Genomic DNA, 24,331 nt, shown 5'->3' with positions numbered 1-24,331 from the left:
GTGCGCGATTCATTCTTGGCAATTAACCCTTGCAGTTCAGATCAGCAGAGTGTGCGATCATTTCAAAGTTATTTTGTTTCTGATAAAAAGCGGTCCTGTTCGATGTATAGCTTTGTGGGTGATACAAAGCAGTTTGAAAGTGCATCTTCTGGCAACGGGTAACCAGTGTAGTGCTTTCAAGGCAGGGGACATGTGGGCTTGCGGCTTTACATGTAATAGTAGCCTGGCTGCGGAATTCTGGATACGTTGTTGTTTTTTTCGTAATAGATAGAGATGATCCATGGTAGAGGCCATTGGCATAATCCAGTTTGGTAAGTACAAGCGAGATAGTAGCTTGCACCTTGTGTGGAAATCAGAGGTGGGGGAAGATGCGTCGTAAAGTTTTCAAGGTGATGAAGCTTGTTCGTGCTAATTTGTCCACTTGGGCATTCATAGTTAACTTGGAATCCATGGTGATTCCTAGGTTTTTAACTTCCTTGGTTAATAGAGGAGGTGGTCCGAGATCGTCAGGCCAGACGGCGAGAGGGTCATAATTTTTCCAGCCACCACATATGAGTATTTCTGTTTTGGAGGTATTTAGTTTGAGATGGCTCCAGGTCATCCACTGATCAATGGCTCTGAGGCAACTGAAGATTTGTGAGTTTTCAGTGTTTTTGGGGCATTCTAATTTAAGTAGTATTTGCGTGTCATCTGCATAGTTGTAGCATGTGAGATGGAAATCATTGATCAGTTCTGGTAAAGATATCATGTAGATGTTGACAAGCAAAGGTGAGATGATTGATCCTTGGGGGACCCCTGCTTTTGTGAGGTAGGGTTCGGACGAGAAGGGGAGGGGGGGGTGAGTGGAGGATAGTAGATCTTTTTTGGAGATAGGAAGTAATCCTGTCGAGAGCAATCCCTTGTATGCCGGCTTCGTGGAGTCTTTGAATTAGGGTGTCATGGTCAACCGTATCAAAGGCAGCTGAGAGGTCCAAGAGAAGTAGTGCAGCAACTCCAATTTGGTCGACTGTGTTTTTAAGATCATCCCAGATTGCTATGAGTGCCGATTCAGTGCTTCTTCCTGGGCGGAATTCAGTTTGGAAGTCCGAAAGTATAGAATTGTCTTCAATGAATTGTGACATCTGGGCAAATGCTGCTCTTTCTATCAATTTGCCCAGGAAAGGTCCATTTGTGATTGGTCTGTAGTTGTTGGGGTCTTGTGGGTCTAGGTTTGTTTTCTTTAATAATGGTCGTATGTATGCTTTTATCAGGTCTACAGGAAAAGTTCCTGAAGTTAAAGAGTTGTTGATGATTCTTCTTACAGGTGTGGTAGCAGAAGTAGATAGAAGAATGTTCCTGAAGATTTGTGGTGGGCAAGGGTCAGAAGGGCAACCGGAAGGTCTGCTTGCTTTGACCGAATCCACAAATTCACCCTGGCATATTTGTTTGAAGGACTGTAGAGGTTGGGTTGGTTTATTCTTAGAGGGTATTTCAGGAAAGGGGTTGGTGCTGATGCTTTTCTTCTGTTTTAAATAGGAGTCCAATGTGTCTGCCTTGGTTGTGTAGTGAGTTGCCAATTTGTTTGTGAAATCTTGAGTAGTGGGATGACTTCCTTCCATGCATGTAGGTTTTCGAAATTCATTGAGAATTTTATAAAAATCCTTGGTTGTAGATTGAGCATTTTGAATTCTGTCTGAGTAGTACCTTTTTTTTTTTTTAGCTTTTTTGATTGCTAACTTGTATATCCTGTTACGTTTGTGTAGCTGCAGTTTGTCTCGACTGTTGTTTGTTTTGAGCCAAGTCCGCTGCAACTTTCTGATTTGTTGCTTTATCTTTTTATGTTGTGTTTCTCCAAGGTGTTGGTTTTCTTTTGTCGTGTTTAGTTTTTCTGAGTGGTATTAGGATACCAAAAGCTTCCTGTAGCCACTCAAAGTTTTGGCACAGAATTAATTGTATCTAGATCTGTGTTGTTGTGTTTCTAAGTCATCCAAATTGAGTTTGCTCCATGGTCGATAGGTGTATGTATGTAAGTAGTTGTGGGGTGTGTTGATTTGTAGAGTTGTATGTCGGAAAGTTATCAAATGGTGGTCTGACCAAGTGATTGGTGTGATGCTATGAATAGTAACAAGTTCCGGCTTAGCGAAAATGACATCTAGGATGTGTCCAGCGATGTGTGTGGGATTGTGTACAATCTGATGTAGGTTCAATGCGACTAGGCCAGTGGTGATAGCTTTTGGATGGGGCATATTGGGTTTGTCAAACCAAATCTTTAGATCCCCAAGAATGCATAGGTTGGAGTATAGTGTAATAAGGTTTGAGACTGTGTCTAGAAAAGCATCTGTTGTTAGGTGAAGGTCTGTAAAGGAGGAGAAAGTTACAGGTGGAAGTTGGAGTAGGGTGGCATCTGGTAAGGAGGGCTTCACAACCTTGTATGGAGATGTTGTCTGTTTTACTGAGGTTCAATGCCTGTTTGAATATAATATAATAGCTAGTCCACCTCCTCTCTTGCCTATACGGTTTTGTGTGACAGTTTGATAGCCCGGAGGAACAGCTTTGTGCAACACTGGGGCCATGTCATCTCCCAACCAGGATTCAGTTATGAATAGTAAGTCAGGTTGTGTGTCTGTGAGCAGGTCGTAGATGTGGTGCTTGTTTTTTGAGAGTGATCGAGCATTTATGAGCTGGCAGTTTAGAAAAGGTGTGTCAGTGGTAGTGTTGTTTTGTTTAAGAGAAGGGTAAGTAGTATAATGTGAGCTTGAAGCAGGAGTGTTGCTGGTTGTGATAACTGTTTGCGGCTCACAATAGTCTTGATTTTCAATATAGTGTTCCTCTTCCAGCAGGTTAAGGAGGCATTTTGTTGGGTCTATGTGTGTGGGTGGTGGACTTGGTGGCTGAGAGAGCCATGAAGAGTGTACTGTTTTTTGTAGGTTAGTCTTATTATGGAATAGACAAGGGGATGCGAGGTTGCTATGAGTGGCATGTTTTTTATTTTGTTTGTGTTTGTTTAGTGTGGCTGGAGTATGGGTTAGGGGTGGTGGAGGAGCATGTGGATCATGATTTAAGGCTCTAAATTGTGCAATGGAGGAGAGGCGAGTGAATGAAAGTTGCTGGGTTGGGGTGCTTGTGGTAGGTGTTTGTGAAGAGTGAGAAAGTAGGGGTGGAGATAGGATGGAATTTGTATTCTTTGTGTAGTCCTGAGGGTGGGAGTGGGTAGGATGATAAGTGTAATGTAAGTTTGTGGTCCTTGGATGTGCTGATGTTTGTGGTCTGTACGTTTTTTGTGGAATAGTGAGAGGGGATATTGGTGTAGTTGTTTTGGTGAGGGATTTGTATGTGAGTTAGTGCTGGTGAGTGGAATTTGAGTGTTAGATGGGGTGGTTGGTGATGTGTTTTGGAGATGAATGTACGAGGTGTGTAAGAGGTAATGGCTGTGTGTCAGGGGAGTTAGTGTTAGTTATGATGACTGGAAGAGGTAATATGTGTGGAGTGAAATGTGGGGATTGTATGGTTGTGTGTAATTGGTGAAAAGAGGGGAAGAGTGTTTGTAGATGGTGTGTTTGAAGATAGGGTTTGGGCATTGTTATGATGACAGGTGGTCTGTGTGGAGCAAACAGCGGATAGTGTTGCTGGTTAGTATGAGCAGAGAGTGTGTATCTGGAAGGCTGAGAGTAATGTATACTGTAGTTTTGTATTGTGTGGGTGATGGCAGGTTGTGCTAGTGGGAGTGGACAGAGTAGTGTGTCTTGTGAGAATGAAGGTGTTTGACTGTTGTAGTTGCGGGGATATGTGTATATGTGTTGTATAAAGGGTATTGTGTTCGGTGATGGGACAATGCAATCTGTCTGTGGTCAGTTTGTGATGCATGAGTTGGATGTCTTTGTAGAATATGTGTTTGCATGTTGAGGGATGCGTAGGGGCTCAAACCATTCCTGGTCAATTGAGAATTGGGCAGCATTTATGGCCCTAGTCCCTATCAGTCCCAAACAGGCAACTGCCCTTGTCCTCGACGCCCGGGCCGAGACATCCTGAGTCCTAGGCTTAAATAGCCCTACTGGCCAATAAGAAGCTGGTCCTAACCCTAGCCAATCCAATTTCTAGCCCTGATTCAAACAACGAGTGGGAGACCCAGCCCTAATCACCAATCCTAGCCCTATTCCTGACCACCAATCACAGCCCCAGCCCTAAAACCAGCAACCAATCAGAATCCCAGCCCTCTCCACCAATCACAGCCCTAGAACCAACAGCCAATCAGAATCCCAGACCTATCCACCAATCACAGCCCTAGAACCAACAGCCAATCAGATTCTCAGTCCTATCCACCAATCATAACCCCAGCAACCAATGGAAAGACCCTGTCCCAACAACCTATCACAACAACATATGCAACACCCAATAGGACCTTATATAAGGAGCAGGTTAACTGAAGTCCAGTCCCTGTGCTCAGGGGGAAGGCAACTGCTGCTCTATTCAGAATCTCCTTGGTTACAGACAGGCTGAATCCACACTTCCAAGCTAGCAGAGTCTACTTTCCAGGTAAGGGAGAGATTGTTTAAGAAACAAACACTGGAATAGTGCTGGCCGCGCACTCTGAAATCAGGCTTTTTTAAAGGCAAAAAAACAGGGGGGCAGACAGTTTTTAAACACAATTTAAATCACTGAAACAAATTAAAACAGTCTCCTAAAAACACACACTGCAAGATGTATGTAGCCTTTTTTACTTAGAAGAAAAAGAGGGTGGTGGGGAGGTTATGTGCCACAAACTAGCAAGGAAATTCACACAGTCACGACAAAAACAAATTAAAAAAAGAAAACACAACTTTAAAAGAGGCCAGGCTGCCTGAAACACAGAGAATCCACAGTAAAACAGAGACAGGTAGCTGAAATAAACACTTTTGAACAAAAAATACTTTTTACCCAAAAATATCTCAGGGCTACTTACCTAGATCTTTTTGCAATCCTTGAACACTGGGCTGTATCAGGACACAGGGGAGATGCAGAGGCTCACAAAATGGACATAATAACTATGGTTTGTGCTTAGCTTTGATACATTTGTGTCATAATACATTGCTCTGCATCTCAACAACTTTATACTTGACGATAATTTTCTTGTACCATGCCATTTGCGCTTTGCTTTCAATCAATCTCCCGTGTTGGTCCTTTGCTGTTATTCCTTTTTAAGTAGGAGGGTACTCGTTTCCCTTTAGGCTTAGCTCGCTACCTTGTTTTAGTCCTTGTGTCCCGCTCTCTGGCGGACCCGGGCTGCGAGTGCAGTGTTTCCGAGTACCTCCCCTGACTGCCTTACCCTGCCGTAAGGCATCCCAAGGTAGGTAGCCCTGCCACCCCGCTGCGTTGGGTGTGGCCTTTGTAGTTCTTTATCACTCCTTTCCGCCTTTCAACTACTACTGCCATTTGTCTGTTAACCCAGCCTGCGACGCTCTGGGTGCCCGATGTTCATGTTCGGTGTGGGTGGGTGGGTGGGTGTCATCTGCTCCTTGGCTGCCCGGTCTCCCGCGATTCGTAATGCGTGCTTCGATCCGGGCAGCTCCTTTTAACCCCACTTTCCGACCTCGGGCGTTTGATGATTTTCGAAAGATGCAATCACCCCATTGGGCCCCTTGCCCCTTTGTTTTCCCCTTCCTTTCCGTTTTCGCCTTAACGTCCGACTTACGATGTGCCCGGAAAGGCTGGGGGGGGGGGGGTGTCTAGAAGTCAGGCTCTCTAGAGGTAGCTGTGGATGAGCAGCCAAGGCTTATCCAGGAGACATGCAAAGCTCATGTAATACCACTGTAGTCACACAGCACTCACACACATGAAAGAAAAACACTTTATTTTAGTGATATAATACCAAAAAGTACTAGAGAGGCAACCCTCCAGAGGTAGATAACACACTAAATATGTACACTAGTTATTGGATATAGGCATAAAAAGTCATAGAAAACAGTGCAAATGCAAACAACCAATAGTGACCGTTGAGGGAGCCAAAACAATATACTAAAAAAAGGAATGCAAATTCAGGATCCCCACCTAGGTAAGTGGAATGCGTAGAGGGGGTACTAGGAAACCCCAACGGTAAGTACCACAGTGCCCCCTAGCAACCAGGAAGAAAGGAGTAAGTTACTGGATTTTCTCCAAACCACCCAAAAGGAAGGAAAAGAAGAAAATGCAACACCCATACAAGACTGGAAGAAACCAGCGGTGAATTCCAGAAGAGGAAGACCTGTGGAAGAAGGGGACCAAGTCCAGAAGTCACGGAGTAGTTGTGTACAAACAGTGCATTGACAAAGCCAATAGGTCGTGCTTATTTGAGAGCTTTTGCATTTGCTAATGTCTTTTAGCCATATTGTACAGCAGCGCAGCTGCTGTTCAGTATGGCTAAAAGTTAATAGTATGGCGTAAAGTGCTGCAGAGTGGCGTAGAGTGGAGTGGCATAGAGTGGGGTGGAGCGGAGTAGAGTGGGTTGCGTAGAGTGGTGCAGAGTGGAGTAGAACAAATTGGACTGGGAGAGAGTGGAGTAGAGTTACGTGGTTTAGAATGCAGTAGTGCAGAGTAGAGTGGCACTGAGGGGAGTAAAGTGGCATAGAGTGCTGTAGGATTGTGTGGAGAAGAGAGGCGAAAACTAGGGTGGCACATAGTGGAGTGGCGTAGAATAAATAGAATGGCATGGAATGGTGTTGAGTAGAGTGGAATAGCAGAGTAAAATGATGCAGTAGTACATTTGTCAATGTAGGTAACTAAAGCGTCAAGAGAGCCAGCAGATAGGGTGAAAGCAACATAAATAAGCTGTATACCGGTGTTTAAAGTAGGAAAGCACATTGCATGTTCGGGAATAATCTCAAAATGCTTATTTAAAAAAACAAAAAAAACAGTTATTTGTGAAAAGACCAGAAGAAAAACAAGTAAGAACCAAGGCAAGGAAGAACATATGTACTTGGTCCATGTCCAAGGGAGGAGCCAACACAAAAAAGGAAGGGAAGCCTATGGGAGCTAAGCAATTGAAAGACTGAAAATGACAGTGACAACGAAAACAATTAATGGCATACTGTGGGCGGGTTGTAAGCCCACTGAATTGTAAACAATATGTCTTGCAGCAAAGCACCTGCACTGTGTAGATGAGATCTATAAAACTGCATCCCACAGCCTTTTCTTTCACACTCCCTGTATCCCAGCAGGACTGTCACATAATTCAATTATCTTTTTCTGACTGCAAGGTGAGAGGAGTTTTTAAAAACCAATCCCCAAGTTAGATAATAAGCAGTAACTTGTCAGAAGCCCTGGGCTGACTTTGGAATGCAGCAATTATGACAAGATACAGACTTCAAACGCATCTTTATTGATTGCTGTCGCGACCCACCAAAAATCGGATTACAAACCACAGTTTGAGCAACACTGATCTACTGAATTGACTGTTTCTGTCATAGGGCCAGAGCAGAGTTCTCTACTTAAATTATGAGAACACCTGAACACTTGCCATGCATGGTCCACTACTTACTTATTTTGAAATTATGATGATAGTGGCTATTGGGTTAGTCAGAGTTTCCATTGTGTCATGGCTGATATTACTGAAACCAATTATCCTACTAGTTCCATATTGTTATCTGAATGACCATTTACCCTGGAGGATGGTGTTCTCAGATTTATTTCCAGCTATTAATACTTTTGAAATCAAATGAACAAAGGTTAGAGAACTACTCTGATTTCCTCAATGTGTAATGCCTGATGATATTATAACCAACTTTCTAAGAGGTTTTGTACCTGAATGAATACTTTGAATCATAACTCTGACTTCATCTAGTGCCTGCCCCCTCAGGATTTCATTTTGTGAAATATCACAGACACACCCAGACCCTCATTGTGGTAATTGTGATAGGATTCATAAAGACAATTAATGGCCCAATCCGAATTAAAAGTGTTCTACTTTTACAGAGAGCTTTCAACTCCTGTAAACTGCTGAAATCTTCATGTGAAAGTTTGAGGAAAAATGAAAAATCACCAGGGGATTCAGACCCGGAGTTCCGTATTTTCTTTGTAATTCTTCTTTCCTGTCATGTTCTAACTAATAATGGGCAGAATTTTCGCTACTCACTGAGTTACCATACCATCTGTATTAGTAAATACAGAAGAGACACTGTTTCTATTTTGTCATTTATTTTATAAACAAGCTCCCTCGAAATTCATATGCTCTTGATAATCTGCAAGTTTAGTATTGGATACAGAGTTACTGAAACTGGTAGGGATGTGTAGCATTAGAAGAATGTAAATGCTTTAAATTTTTCAGTTCCTGTTACATGACCCATAGATAAAAACATTTCTAAAATGCAGCAAACATAAGTAAAACACATAGATTTTGGTAGAATGCCTATCCTTGGGTTCCTCTCTGTTTTCCTTTTCATCCTTCTCCTCCAAAGAGCTAACTGTTCCAGCTACTCTCACTTCTCTCCTCATTTTAACATGAGACACCACTACAATCTATCCCAGAGGTCTACTCTTTTGTCTAATCGTTACATGGTCTGCCCAGGCCTTGTCAGGCTCAGGAACAATATAGTATTGGTCTTGTACAGTGCCTCCAAAATATTTGATCGTTATACAAAGGTGGTGAACTGGGTACTCCACCATCCCTGTAAGTTCCGGAAGCAGCAAAGCCCCCTCAGAAAGGGGCATTGCTCACCTTGCATTGTGAAAGGTACTTCTTAGACTAGATGCGTGATGGAAAGAGTATAGTACTTGCAGTATCAAAAATATTAATCAATACCTGTCTGAGTGCCTACTTCTCACTGTATCTGCTGCCAATCATGCCCTCAGCCCCTTCCCATTCAGTTCCCTCTGTCTCCGAAAGATATTTGTACGGACCACTTCATTTTTCCATAGAGATTTAGGTCTTTAACATATTAGTCAGTTTATATACTACAAGCTGATCGATGAAAGACTGAAAGCATATGTATTTTGGATGGTGACATGGGGGGATTAATTCAGCATTAGCCTCTCAAAGCAGCAATATATTCTGATAAAATTCATAGGTTATTTTTGGGAAAGTTAATAAGGCAAGCATATTTTCTAAAATTATTGAGTTCTTCAATTCGGCACACATCAAAACATTCGACACAAGAGATCTTACATCAAAATCTACATTTTGCCATACAGCTCGTTTCGGACAAGACTATAACTGACCATGTTAATTTTCATACCTTGGATAACTCATTCGCCTGCTTGAAGTAATTTGCCTCCTCAACATCATCATAGTGAACCAGATTAGGGGAAACCTCATGTAGTCTCATCCTTACTTCGTCAAGTTCATCATAAGGGAGAGTCACACCTGACAACTACAAAATAAAGTAATGACAGTTCTAAGATTAAGAGAGTATCCCAGGGAGGCTGCTGGTAAAAAAGCTTGGCTAAGATCAATTCAATATACAGTATATGTATTAGTAACTGAATGAAAATAGCAGTTCTTTGAGAAAGACCAAGTAAAACAGTTTAAAAACAGAGAGGAGCATAAGGTGAGATTCAGAAATGATTTACCAAAACAAATTATGTATCTTAATTTGAACTCCACTAGAGATGTATGATAGTTCATGGTAAAGTTAAATCAATCATGCAGAAGGTATTTAGCTTTCATACCAATGTTTGTAGTTTATACTCTACATTCCTGCATAATTCTTCAGCTAAAACAGTTCCCCAGACCTAAGTCTATTATGGACGTTTTCATCAGTATCTTCCACTTGGACCCAGCCCTTAAAGTAACATTATTGGCTCATAAGGGTACCGGTTTCAGGAACAATGATGATTCTACATCCACCTAATATTCTCACTGAATACTGGCAAGGATAAAATGATGATGCCAAACATAGAACTATAAAAGGCATTAGCAGAATAGACAGGAAGTAAATGGAGAAACTGTGGTAAGCTGAAACAATCCACTAGAAAGTGTTACCAAAGACGGGTAATTTGTGCTTCAGATGGATACCTTTTTTCAGCAGATTCTTATTCTTTGAAAGCCAACCAACGTCAGGAGGAGGGACTGCGAGTTCGAAAAAAAACTTCCCAAATGAAGACGTTTTGTAGAAATTCAAATGCAAAATGGAGTAATTCCTCAAGTCTGGATAGTTTTGTTCAGTGGTGTTTGAAGCATCAACAAAGTTGTGGCCTGGGGATGTCTGTGTCAGATATTAACTTTCAGAGTACCAACAGAACTGTTTTAAATCTGATGAAATGGACTTCATTTCATTTAGCTGACTCTTTATGGGACAGCATACAGCAGAATGCCAATATTATTCACTCTGCCATCTCTCACTTTCTTTCCTGAAGGGAAACCAATAAAAATCACATCATGCACTCTGACCTCATTTGCTGTATTCACACAAATATTCCGTGTCCTACTTGGGTCGAGTCTATATAGGCCCTCGTCACCTTAGGAATGCTGCAGTGGTGAAAATAATGTTGACAAACCTCTTTTGTAACAGCTGAAAAGACGATATCATCTTAGGTAAAAGAGACTGCTAAACAATCAGCGCAGGAAGGAAAAGTGTGTTTGGGGCTTAGCTGACATTGCCTGGATTTCTCCTACTCTTCTAGTCAATGTTATGGTTACTAGAGATCCTGTCCTCAGTGTGTGCAGACACTATGCACACAAATGCTTGGGACTGAATGGGGCTGCCATCAGAAATATCAATACCAAATACAGATGCCTAGTGTCATAATGAATGGCCTGTGGAGATACATGTTCATTGACCTTTCGAAAAGCGTGACGCAATAAGAGCCCGATCTGATATGGAAGCTCAAGGAACAGGCAATAAATGAGGAACACACACTCAAAGACAATTCCAGGCCAATAGGTTTTTATATAGAAAAATATATTTTCTTAGTTTATTTTAAGAACCACAGGTTCAAGATTTACAAACAATACTTTAAATGAAAGGTATTTCACTCAGGTATCTTAGAAACTTTGAATTATCACAATAGCATGTACAGTTTTGATACAAAATGGCAATAAGGTATTTTAAAAGTGGACAGTGCAAAAATCAACAGTTCCTGGGGGAGGTAAGTCATTGTTAAGTTCACAGGTAAGTAAAACACTTACAAAGTTCAAAGTTGGGTTCAAGGTAGCCCACTGTTGGGGGTTCAAGGCAACCCCTAAGTTACCACACCAGCAGCTCAGGGCCGGTCAGGTACAGAGGTCAAAGTGGTGTCCAAAACACATAGGCTTCAATGGAAATAGGGGTGCCCCGGTTCCAGTCTGCCAGCAGGTAAGTACCCATGACTTCAAAGGGCAGACCAGGGGGGTTTTGTAGGGCACTGGGGGAGGGGGGACACAAGCAGGCACAGAAAGTACACCCTCAGTTGCACAGGGGCGGTCGGGTGCAGAGTGCAAACAGGTGTCATTTTTTCAATAGGAATCAATGGGGAGACCCGGGGGTCTCTTCAACGATGTAGGCAGGCACAGGGGGGGCTCCTCAGGGTAGCCACCACCTGGGCTAGACAGAGGGTCGCTCCTGCACTGGAGTTCGGTTCCTTCAGGACCTGGGGGCTGTGGGTGCAGTGTGTTTTCCAGGCGTCGGGTTCCTTGAAGCAGGCAGTCTCGTTCAGGGGGAGCCTCTGGATTTCCTCTGCAGGTGTCGCTGTGGGGGTTTGAGGGGGTCAACTCTGGCTACTCACTGGCTCGCAGTCGCTGGGGAGTCCTCCCTGTAGTGTTCGTTTTCCGCAGGTCCAGCCGGGGGCATCGGGTGCAGAGTGGAAAGTCTCACGCTTCCGGCGGGAAACGTGGGGTCTTTAAAAGTTGCTTCTTTGTTTCAAAGAGTTGCAGTTTCTTGAACATGGCCGCTGTTCTCGGGAGCTTCTTAGTCCTTTAGATGCAGGGTACTCCTCTGAGGCTTCAGATGTCGCTGGACCCTGTTGGATGCGTCGCTGTTGCAGTTTTCTTCAAACTAGGGAGACAGGCCGGTGGGGCTGGGGCCAAATCAGTTGTCGTCTCCGTCTTCACTGCAGGGCTTCAGGTCAGCAGTCCTTCTTCTTCATTAGGTTGCAGGAATCTATCTTCCTCGGTTCTGTGAGCCCCTAAATACTCAATTTAGGGGTGTGTTTAGGTCTGGGAGGGCAGTAGCCAATGGCTACTAGCCCTGAGGGTGGCTACACCCTCTTTGTGCCTCCTCCCTGTGGGGAGGGGGACACATCCCTAATCCTGGCTAGAAGATGAGTTTGGTATATTTTGTGTACTGTGAACTTATGCCAGATGATAAATTAGTTATTTACCTGTAAGACCAGTTCTCCAGCACTGCTGCGTTCATATATCCACCTGCTTGAATAAGAATAGCAAGCTGTATGTAATAGTCAAACTAAAGTGGGACTCTGGCTAACCTTTACTCAAATAGCTAGCGAAGCACCGTGCCCCCACTGATGAGTCAGATGCTGCTTTTATGTGCAGGCAGTACGGCTTTGTGAATGTGTCTGCTCTTTCACGTGGTAGCATGGTAGATGTCTTGTAAAGACACACTGGTGCAGAGCACAACAGTTGTTGCCATGCTTCTAGTGAATTGCGCCCTCACACTGCCCTGGAGTAGATGCTTCAATTTGCTGTGGCATAAGCTCATGCAGGCTGACTGCCAATCTGCTATCCTTCGCTTGGATTAGAGCTAGCCCCTTCCTTGCTGGCTGAAGGACACAAACAACTTTTCCATTGAACATGTCTCTTATCTTGTTCATGTAAAATAGAACGTGCCTGTGTACATCTAGCAAATGCAAAGATTTTTGCAGTTCACATTGTCACATTTGGGAAAAGTGAACTCAAAATTAGAGTAATTTAGATGGAAACCAGAGGGACTTTAGGCATGCATTTAGGGTTGGTCCATAATATGACTTAATCCGTTGTAAAGCATAGAAAGTGTTCTTTCATTGTAAGTGCTTGCATCTCTCCTACTTTATTTGCTGATGTAAGCACCAGGAAAAGTCCCATCTTCCAAGAGACAAACTTTAGATGAGCTTTGTGAATTGAAGGGAGGCAGCATAACTGGGCTCCAGATATTGCTGAACTCCCAGGGCACCAGAGGATGTCATACAAGAGGAAATGCGCTCAAAAGCCCTTTAAAAGTGACCTCTGACCTGCCTTTAAGGTCTAGAGCTCACTCCCCACGTGCGCGGCTCCACCAAGTTGTGCCCGTGTCCTCCACCCCCACCCACGCTGCTGTCGCATGTTTGAGGCCCTCCTCCACCCGCAGGCACCCACCTGCACCTCATCCCTGGTGTCTAGTGGGCTGCCGGTAAGCGTTCCTAGACTTGTGCATTTTTCTGCGCTTTTGTTTTATTGTGCCTTATTTCCTCTGTTTTTGCCCCTTGTGCTCTCCCGTTGCTGGAGCTCCCTGAGCCGGTTTCTGCCTCTATGCCTTTCCCGCCACTGCGTCCCCACCCACCTCGCGCCCCCATTCGATCTGCCCTCCCGCCTCCCAGCTGCTCCTCCCTCCCACCTCCCCTTCTAAATGGCGGCTGCTGTGCATTGCAGTAAGCGACCTCTGACCTGCCTTTAAGGTCTAGCGCTCGCTCCCCATTTGCGCAGCTCCACCAAGTTGTGCCCGTGTCCTCCACCCCCCGCTCAAGCTGCCCTCCTCCACCCGCAGGTACTCGCCTGCGCCTCATCCCTGGTGTCTAGTGGGCTGCCAGTAAGCGTTCCTAGACTTGTGCATTTTTCTGTGCTTCTGTTTTATTGTGCCTTATTTCCACTGTTTTGTGCCTTATTTCCAATGTTTTGTCCCTTGTGCGCTCCGTTGCCAGCTCTCTCGGAGCCGGTTTCTGCCTCTCTGCCTTTACCGCCGATGCGTCTCTGTGGCCCCGCCCCCCTCACAGCCCCATTCGCTCTGTCCTCCCGCCTCCCATCTGCTCCTCCATCCCACCTCCCCTTCTTAATGGCGGCTGCTGTCGCGCCCGGACCACGCCCAGCACCAGTCCCCCTGGCCCACGGGCCCCCCCGCCGCACCACCAATCACCGCTACACAGCCAGTGACCTCCACGCCCTCAATCCAGGATGCCCCTCCAGCTGCTTCCAGTCCAGTCCGAAGCACACCAAAGGACCCTTCTCCTGCAGAGCCTGCAACTTCACCTGCACCCTTACCACCAAGCTCCGATACAGACTCGCGGACAACCACCTCAGCTGCATTCTGCTCAACACCGGCTCCGTCCACAAGCACGCAATCAAACTCTGGGACCTATTGTTCTCATCATCACCTGACGTCGCATTTCTCACCGAAACCTGGATGAATTCGGCCTCCGAACCAGACAGACATAGCCATAGCCATAGCCATACTTGAATTCTACAAGATCACTAGAGGAGACCACACCAACAAACCAGGAGGAGGAATCACCATAGTCCACAAAAGCACCATTAGAGTTTCCACCAGCTCCCACGATACCCTCAACTCCGCCGAGCACCTCCATTTCAAAATCCATGTCAATGCCAACACCACCCTCAGAGGAACACTGGTCTACAGACCCCCAGGCCCCCGACCTCACTTCTGCGACGCCATCGTCGACATCATCAGCACCCAAGCCCTCGCCTCAACTGACTACATCCTCCTCGACGACCTGAACTTCCATCTAGAAAACAACAACGATATCAACACCACCAACCTACTCGACAACCTCGACCTTAAGCAACTCGTCACGTCGCCCACCCACACCGCAGGACACACACTCTACCCCATCTTCTCATCCAGCAACCACGTCTCCTTCAGCCACACCACCGATCTCCACGGGACCGACCATCGCTGCATCCACTTCTCCTTCCAGAAACCAACCACACACCACCTCACCACCCAACCACCCCGCCTCTGCTGGAACAGAATCACAACAGAACAGCTGATCTCCACCCTCGCCCAGGCACCTACTCCTAGGACCTGGGACCCCAACTCAGCCACCACCAACCTGCACCAATGGATAGACGACTGCGCCAACACCCTCGCGCCACTCAAACAACCCTCGGACATCCACCACAGATACAAGGCCAGAAACAGGAATGCTGAAAAATGGAGAAGACCTGGCGCCTTGTACCTACCGAATCCAACCACATCGCCCTCAAGACTGCCATCCGCAAACATCACCAGCTGATCCGCACCACCAAGAGAACCTACTACAAAAACCACATAGACACCAACGCCCACAACAACAGAGAGCTCTTCGGCATCATCAAAGAACTCTCCAACCCCAGGACCAGCTCCTACGAACCCCTGCCGTCATAGGAGCTCTGCAACTCCCTCGCCACTTATTTCCGTTGAAAGATCGAAGACATCCACAACAGCTTCAAACCCTAGACCCACCAGCCAACCACAGACAGCCACAAACCCAACGCACCAAGCAACACCAACCTTCTATGTGCCTGGACCCACGTAAACAATGAAGACATTATCAACACCATGGCCTCCATCCACTCTGGCTCCCCCTCGGATCCCTGCCCACACCAGATCTTCAACAAAGCCAGCAACATCATTGCCCCCACCTCCGCGCCATCATCAACAGCTCCTTCGAGACAGCCACCTTCCCGAAGAGCTGGAAACACGCCGATGTCAATGCCCTGTTGAAGCAACCCGAGGCAGACCCAGAGGACCCCAAGAACTACCGGCCCATCTCCCTCCTCCCCTTCTCAGCAAAGGTCATTGCGAAAATCGTAAACAGACACTATCCCGCTTCCTGGAAGACAGCAAAGCGCTCGATACCTCCCAATCCGGATTTAGCAAGAACCACATCACTGAGACCGTACTCATTGCTGCTACACATGACATCAGGACCATGCTCGACGAAGGCGAAACCACAGCGCTCATCCTCCTGGACCTCTCTGCGGCCTTCGACACCGTTTGTCACCACACCCTCCGAACATGCCTCCACAACGCTGTGATACGCGGCAGGGCCCTCGACTGGATCTCCTCATTCCTCTCCGGCAGAAGCCAGAGAGTCCGCTTTCCACCTTACCTGTCCGAATCCTCCAAGACCATCTGTGGCGTCCCCCAGGGATCCTCCCTCAGCCCAACACTTTTCAATAGTTTACATGGCACCTCTCGCCAACATCGCACGATCCCACCACATCAACATAGTATCCTACGCAGGCGACACCCACCTGATCATCTCTCTCACAAAAGACCCTACAACCTCCACAAACAACCTCCACAATGGACTTCACGCCATTGCCAACTGGATGGAATCAAGTCGCTGCAAGTTAAACACAGACAAAATAGAGATCCTCATCTTCGGCAGCAACCCCTCCGCTTGGAACGACTCCTGTTGGCCTACCTCCCTAGGAGCCGCACCCACACCCACCACCCAAGTACGAAACCTGGGAATCATCTTGGACTCAGCAGGTCAACGCAGTCTCCTCCTCCTGCTACAACACCCTCTGCATGCTCCGCAAGATATTCAAGTGGATTCCCATCAAAACCAGAAAGACAGTCACCCACGCCCTGGTCAGCAGCCGACTGGACTACGGCAACGCACTCTATGCAGGAACCACAGGCAAACTACAAATGAAAATGCAACGTATCCAAAACACCTCCGCCCGACTCATCCTCGACGTCCCACGACCACATCTCTGCCCACCTCAGAGACCTACACTGGCTACCCGTATCAAAGAGGATTACCTTCAAACTACTCACCCACGCACACGAAGCCCTCCACAACACAGGCCCGGCCTACCTCAACAACAGACTCACCTTCCACACTCCCATCCGCCAGTTCCGCTCCACCAGCCACGCCCTCGCCTCTGTCCCCGCAATCGCCGCACCACCGCCGGAGGAAGATGCTTCTCTCACCTCGCCGCCAAGACATGGAACTCCCTACCACTCCACCTACACCAGACACAGGACCTCCTGACCTTCAGGAAACGCCTCAAAACATGGCTATTCGAACAGTAGCCCCCCCGCCCAGCGCCTTGAGACCCTGACAGGTGAGTAGCGTGCTTTATAAATTACATGATTGATTGATTGATTAAACAATTGTCATGTAGGAAGTTGGCTCTGTATATACTATTTCAAAGTAAGAAATAGTATGCTCAAAGTACAAGGGTTCCTGTAGGAAGTTGGCTCTGTATGCACTATTTCAAAGTAAGGAATAGTATGCACAGAGTCCAAGGGTTCCCCTTAGAGGTAAGATAGTGGCAAAAAGAGATAATACTAATGCTCTATTTTGTGGTAGTGTGGTCGAGCAGTAGGCTTATCAAAGGAGTAGCGTTAAGCATTTGTTGTACATACACACAGGCAATAAATGAGGAACACACACTCCGAGACAATTCCAGGCCAATAGGTTTTTGTATAGAAAAATATATTTTCTTAGTTTATTTTAAGAACCACAGGTTCAAATTCTACATGTAATACTTTGCATGAAAGGTATTGCAGGTAAGTACTTTAGGAACTTTGAATAATCACAATAGCATATATACTTTTCAAATAAAACACAGCTATTTTAAAACTAGACCCTTGGTGCAATTTTCACAGTTCCTAGGGGAGGTAAGTTATTGTTAGTTCTTGCAGGCAAATAAACCACCTACGGGGTTCAAATTTGGGTCCAAGGTAGCCCACCGTTGGGGGTTCAGAGCAACCCCAAAGTTACCACACCAGCAGCTCAGGGCCGGTCAGGTGCAGAGTTCAAAGCAGTGCCCAAAACGCATAGGCTTCAATGGAGAAGGGGGTGCCCCGGTTCCAGTCTGCCAGCAGGTAAGTACCCGTGTCTTCGGAGGGCAGACCAGGGGGGTTTTGTAGGGCACCGGGGGGGACACAAGTCCACACAGAAAGTACACCCTCAGCAGTGCGGGGGCGGCCGGGTGCAGTGTGCAAACAAGCGTTGGGTTTGTAATAGGAATCAATGGGAGACCAAGGGGTCTCTTCAGCGATGCAGGCAGGCAAGGGGGGGGGCTCCTCGGGGTAGCCACCGCCTGGGCAAGGGAGAGGGCCTCCTGGGGGTCACTCCTGCACTGGAGTTCCGATCCTTCAGGTCCTGGGGGCTGCGGGTGCAGGGTCTTTTCCAGGCGTCAGGATCTGGGAATCAGACAGTCGCGGTCAGGGGGAGCCTCGGGATTCCCTCTGCAGGCGTCGCTGTGGGGGCTCAGTGGGGACAACTTTGGTTACTCACAGTCTCGGAGTCGCCGGGTAGTCCTCCCTGAAGCGTTGTTTCTCCACCAGTCGAGTCGGGGTCGCTGGGTGCAGAGTTGCAAGTCTCACGCTTCTGGCGGGAATTGCTGTTGTCTTTAAGTTGCTTCTTTGGAAACAAAGTTGCAGTCTTGGGTGAACAGGGCCGCTGTTCTTGGGAGTTTCTTGGTCCTTTTAGAGCAGGGCAGTCCTCTGAGGATTCAGAGGTCGCTGGTCCTGGGGAAAGCGTCGCTGGAGCAGTTTTCTTCCGAAGGGGGGAGACAGGCCGGTAGGGCTGGGGCCAAAGCAGTTGGTGTCTCTGTCTTCTCTGCAGGGTTTTTCAGCTCAGCAGTCCTCTTCTTCTTCGGTTGCAGGAATCTGAGTTCCTAGGTTTAGGGGAGCCCCTAAATACTGAATTTAGGGGTGTGTTTAGGTCTAGGAGAGCAGTAGAAAATTGGCTACTGTCCTTGAGGGTGGGTACACCCTCTTTGTGCTTCCTAACTGAGGGGAGGGGGGCACATCCCTATTCCTATTGGGGGAATCCTCTTTCTACAAGATGGAGGATTTCTAAAAGTCAGAGTCACCTCAGCTCAGGACACCTTAGGGGCTGTCCTGACTGGCCAGTGACTCCTCCTTGTTTTTCTCATTATCTCTCCTGGACTTGCCGCCAAAAGTGGGGGCTGGGTCCAGGGGGCGGGCATCTCCACTAGCTGGAGTGCCCTGGGGCATTGTAACACGAAGCCTGAGCCTTTGAAGCTCACTGCTAGGTGTTACAGTTCCTGCAGGACGGAGGTGTGAAGCACCTCGCCCCAGAGCAGCCGTTGTGTTTTGTCCTCAGAGAGCACAAAGGCTCTCACCGCATGGGGTCAGAAACTCGTCTCTCAGCAGCAGGCTGGCACAGACCAGTCAGTCCTGCCCTGAACAATTGGGTAAAATACAGGGGGCATCTCTAAGATGCCCTCTGTGTGCATTTTTTAATAAATCCAACACTGGCATCAGTGTGGGTTTATTATTCTGAGAAGTTTGATACTAAACTTCCCAGTATTCAGTGTAGCCATTATGGAGCTGTGGAGTTCGTTTTTGACAGACTCACAGATCATATACTCTTATGGCTACCCTGCACTTACAATGTCTAAGGTTTTGCTTAGACACTGTAGGGGCATAGTGCTCATGCACCTATGCCCTCACCTGTGGTATAGTGCACCCTGCCTTAGGGCTGTAAGGCCTGCTAGAGGGGTGACTTACCTATGCCACAGGCAGTGTGAGGTTGGCATGGCACCCTGAGGGGAGTGCCATGTCGACTTAGTCATTTTCTCCCCACCAGCACATACAAGCTGGCAAGCAGTGTGTCTGTGCTGAGTGAGGGGTTCCTAGGGTGGCATAAGACATGCTGCAGCCCTTAGAGACCTTCCCTGGCATCAGGGCCCTTGGTATCAGGGGTACCAGTTACAAGGGACTTACCTGGGTGCCAGGGTTGTGCCAATTGTGGAGACAATGGTACATTTTAGGTAAAAGAACACTGGTGCTGGGGCCTGGTTAGCAGGGTCCCAGCACACTTCTCAGTCAAGTCAGCATCAGTATCAGGCAAAAAGTGGGGGGTAACTGCAACAGGGAGCCATTTCTTTACAGTTCCCCTTAGAGGTAAGATAGTGACAAAAGTAGATAATTCTAATGCTCTATTTTGTGGTAGTGTGGTTGAGCAGTAGGCTTATCAGAGGGTACTGTTAAGCATTTGTTGTACACACACAGGCAATAAATAAGGAACACACACTCAAAGACTTACTCCAGGCCAATAGGTTTTTTTTAAATTGAAAAATATATTTTCTTAGTTTATTTAAGAACCACAGGTTCAAGATTTACAGGTAATGGTTTAAATATAAGGTACTTCACATAGATACTTTAGGAACTTTGAATAAAAGCAATATCACATATTCTTTGTAAAAATGGCAATAAGCTATTTTCAAAGTGGACAGTGCAAAAATCAACAGTTCCTGGGGGAGGTAAGTAAAGGTTAGTTTTGGAAGTAAGTAAAACACTTACAAGTCTCGGGCAACCCCAAAGTTACCACACCAGCAGCTCAGGGTCGGTCAGGTGCAGCGGTCAAAGAGGTGCCCAAAACACATAGGCTTCTATGGAGAACAGGGGTGCCCCGGTTCCAGTCTGCCATCAGGTAAGTACTTGCGTCCTCGGGGGCAGGCCAGGGGGGTTTTGTAGGGCACCGGGGGGGACACAAGAAGGCACAGAAAGTACACCCTCAGCGGCACAGGGGCGGCCGGGTGCAGAGTGCAAACAGGCGTCGGGTTTTGTATAGGAAGTAATAGAGGGACCCGGGGGTCACATCAACAATGCAGGCAGGCACGGTGGGGGCTCCTTGGGGCAGCCACCACCTGGGCTAGGCAGAGAGTCGCCTGGGGGTCGCTCCTGCACTGGAGTTCGGTTCCTTCATGTCCTGGGGGCTGCAGGTGCAGTGTTGGTTCCAGGCGTTGGGTCCCTTGTTACAGGCAGTCGCGGTCAGGGGGAGCCTCTGGATACTCTGCAGGCGTCGCTGTGGGGGTTCAGGGGGAACGTCTCTAGTTACTCACAGGCTCGCAGTCGCCGGGGAGTCCTCCCTGAGGTGTTGGGTTTCTGCAGGTCGAGTCAGGGGCGTCGGTGCAGAGTGGGAAGTCTTTAAAGTTGTTTCTTTGTTGCAAAGAAGTTGCACGTTTTTGAACAGGGCCGCTGTTCACGGGAGTTTCTTGGTCCCTTAGTCCAGGGCAGTCCTCCGAGGCTTCAGAGGTCGCTGGCCCTGTTAGATGCGTCACTGTTGCAGTTTCCTTCAAAGTTGGGAGACAGGCCGGTAGGGCTGGGGCCAAGGCAATTGTCGTCTCCGTCTTCTCTGCAGGGCTTCAGGTCAGCAGTCCTTCTTCTTGTTAAGGTTGCAGGAATCTAGTTTCCTAGGTTCTGGGGTGCCCCTAAATACTGAATTTAGGGGCGTGTTTAGGTCTGGGAGGGCAGTAGCCAATGGCCTTGAGGGTGGCTACACCCTCTTTGTGCCTCAAACCTGTGGGGAGGGGAGCACATCCCTAATCCTATTGGGGGAATCCTCCACTCTCAAGATGGAGGATTTCTAAAAGCAGGAGTCACCTCAGCTTAGGACACCTTATGGGCTGTCCTGACTGGTGGGTGGCTCCTCCTGGTTTTTCTAATTATCTCCTCCAGCCTTGCCGCCAAAAGTGGGGGCAGTGGCTGGAGGGGCGGGCATTCCCACTAGCTGGGATGCCCTGGGGCGCTGCAACAAAAGGGGTGAACCTTTGAGGCTCACCGCCAGGTGTTAACAGTTCCTGCAGGGGGAGGTGAGAAGCACCTCCACCCAGTACAGGCTTTGTTCCTGGCCACAGAGTGACAAAGGCACTCTCCCCATGTGGCCAGCAACATGTCTGGTGTGTGGCAGGCTGGCAGGAACTGGTCAGCCTACACTGGAAGTCGGGTATGTTTTCAGGGGGCATCTCTAAGATGCCCTGTGGGTGTATTTTACAATAAATTGCACACTGGCATCAGTGTGCATTTATTGTGCTGAGACGTTTGATACCAAACTTCCCTGTTTTCAGTGTAGCCATTATGGAACTGTGGAGTTCGTGTTTGACAAACTCCCAGCCCATATACTCTAAGCAAAACCTTAGACATTGTAAGTGCAGGGTAGCCATAAGACACTGTAGGGGCATAGTGTTCATGCACATATGCCCTCACCTGTGGTATAGTGCACCCTGCCTTAGGGCTGTAAGGCCTGCTAGAGGGGTGACTTACCTATGCCACAGGCAGTGGGAGGTTGGCATGGCACTCTGAGGGGAGTGCCATGTTGACTTAGTCATTTTCTCCCCACCAGCACACACAAGCTGTGAAGCAGTGTGCATGTGCTGAGTGAGGGGTCCCTAGGGTGGCATAAGACATGCTGCAGCCCTTAGAGACCTTCCCTGGCATCAGGGCCCTTGGTACTAGTTACAAGGGACTTACCTGAGTACCAGTGATGTGCCAATTGTGGAGACAAAGGTACAGTTTAGGGAAAGGGCCTGGTTAGCAGGGTCCCAGCACACTTTCAATCATAACTTAGCATCAGCAAAGGCAAAACGTTAGGGGGTAACCATGCCAAGGAGGCATTTCCTTATAGTTTATCATTATTTTTTTGAGAATCGAGTAGAAAAAAAGTGTCTTGATATTCTAAACCTTGATATTGCCACCAGATTGACTTGTATTGAGTCCACTCTTGTTCAGATCCAGTCATAGACAATGGGTAGAATCCTTTGTCTCTTCACCAACACATATATTTTTCCACTTGCTGTTATGTCTTCATAATTGCTGCCCCAAGTGCTTATGCCAGAATGTTCCTGCATTCCGCTACCAAATCCAAATGATCACACTGTATTTGGTCAGGTGCCACGCTGTCAGGTTCAGAGACTTGAGGTTGTGATTAAGTAGCTCTCCGTTGCATATATACAAGAGCCCAGAAAGCGTTTTCAAAGGTATTGATAAAAGAGCAGATCGGTTTAGGAGCTCGCTGTACCAGTGCTGATGTGGCCATGCCAGGTAATGAGAATCAAGGTACAGCAATCCACATTCACCTTCCTCAGTACTCTGGAGATCAGGGGGAAACGGACAAAAGGTGTATACAAAGAGGTTGGTCCATTTGACCGAAAAGGCATTGTCCTGGGTGCCTAGCTGCCAAAACCTGCTGGAGTAGCACCTGCATTTCTTATTGCCCAGGGAGGCCAACAAGTCCAGTGTGGAACAGCCACACTTGTGGAAAATTTTGTTTATTTGACCCTGGTGGAGCTCCCACTCCTGGTTATCTGACAGTTCTTGGATGAGTCTGCTTGATTATTTCTGTGTCTTGGTAGGTGTTCAAGAGCAATGCCTAGTGGAGATGGCCTAATATGTAGCAGCTATTTCTATTTCAAGAGAGGCAAATATCTAATTTCTCCATACTTAATGAATTAAAACTTCAATTTTGTGTTGTTTGTCATGATTTGACACTCTCGAGGAACAATTGTAGAGACAGACTTATGGCACATAGCTTAAGCATACTTCTGTATCTGACCAGAGGCCTCTGGTCAACAGTTCCTGCATGGGAGCTCCCCTGCCCACCATGGATGTATCTATCATTAGTATTTCTGTCTGAGGGATGAAATGGGAAGCCTGCATTGAGATTTGTGGGGCATTTCCACCATAGCAGTGCCTGCTTCAGCTGTTTTGTGCCTTAAGACAGTGTTGTCACACAAGTCGTCTATCTGCCAAGGAAAAAGAATTTCCCAACTGCGTGTCTAGTGTTACACCCAAGAATTGAAGTTTTGTTAGTGGTTCCATAGAAGACTTGATGTTTAGAGTCAGTTAACACCTGTGAAACAGTCTGATGAAGGAGGTCATAGAAGCTTTTGTCTCTTTGCTTTGTGGAGCCTTTACGAGCTAGTGGTCCAAGTATAGTTACATTATGTAACACAGCAACTAGCGGCAGGCACTTGGTGAAAATTCTGAGTGTTGATATGAGGCTAAATGGAAGCGCCGTAAAATGATAGCGCTGCCTCACCATAGAAGTGGAGGAAATAAGCACTGTGAAGAACCAGGGAGAGCAGGTAATTTCTTTCTGGAAGCATCATGAGGACTTATTTGAGTGTTACCATCTGAAAAGACTGTTTTTATAGGAACTTGTTCACCAATTTGGAATACATTTTGTGTTTTCTCTGAAATCTTAGGACAGTTGCTATCACTCTCTTGAGGAGGATAATTTCCAGTTGTAGTTCCCTCAAGTAAATATATTCATTCTTGAGGGGGCAGTTGATATCTGTACAAACTCTACAAACTTGCCGCTTGGGAAGATAAGGGCAAAACTACACTGTATCCAGAACAGCTCAGATGAAAGCTATCATCTCTGAGAGGAAGTCAGGTGGCACTTCGGCGCGTTTATAGTGAATCCCAGTGAATGCAGGTGGTCTGCCATAGTCTGAAGGTGGGAGTCAGTTGTCGAGACTGGGGAAGACTGAAGTGATTGTGGCCCTCTGAACGGCAGGTAATTGTAGGAAAGCACCATCTTGGCTGGCATGTTACCCCCATATTTCACTGTATATATGTTGTTTTAGTTGTATGTGTCACTGGGACCCTGCCAGCCAGGGCCCCAGTGCTCATACGTGTGCCCTGTATGTGTTACCTGTGTTATGACTAACTGTCTCACTGAGGCTCTGCTATCCAGAACCTCAGTGGTTATGTTCTCTCATTTTCTTTCCAAATTGTCACTAACA

General features: G+C 47.0%; 1 protein-coding gene across 3 annotated transcripts in view; it reads right to left on the bottom strand.

The window, feature by feature from the left end:
* Positions 1 to 24,331, bottom strand: part of NDUFS1 (NADH:ubiquinone oxidoreductase core subunit S1) — a 490,208-nt gene that overhangs the window by 21,481 nt on the left and 444,396 nt on the right. For all 3 annotated transcript variants that reach the window (XM_069225983.1, XM_069225982.1, XM_069225981.1), the window contains one exon: positions 9,162 to 9,296. In XM_069225983.1, the coding sequence (XP_069082084.1) occupies positions 9,162 to 9,296 (135 nt within the window). The remainder of the gene's footprint in view (positions 1 to 9,161; positions 9,297 to 24,331) is intronic.

This window comes from Pleurodeles waltl, chromosome 3_1 (assembly GCF_031143425.1).
Source record: "Pleurodeles waltl isolate 20211129_DDA chromosome 3_1, aPleWal1.hap1.20221129, whole genome shotgun sequence".
NCBI lineage: Eukaryota > Metazoa > Chordata > Amphibia > Caudata > Salamandridae > Pleurodeles > Pleurodeles waltl.
This window is presented reverse-complemented; position numbering and strand designations above follow the sequence as displayed.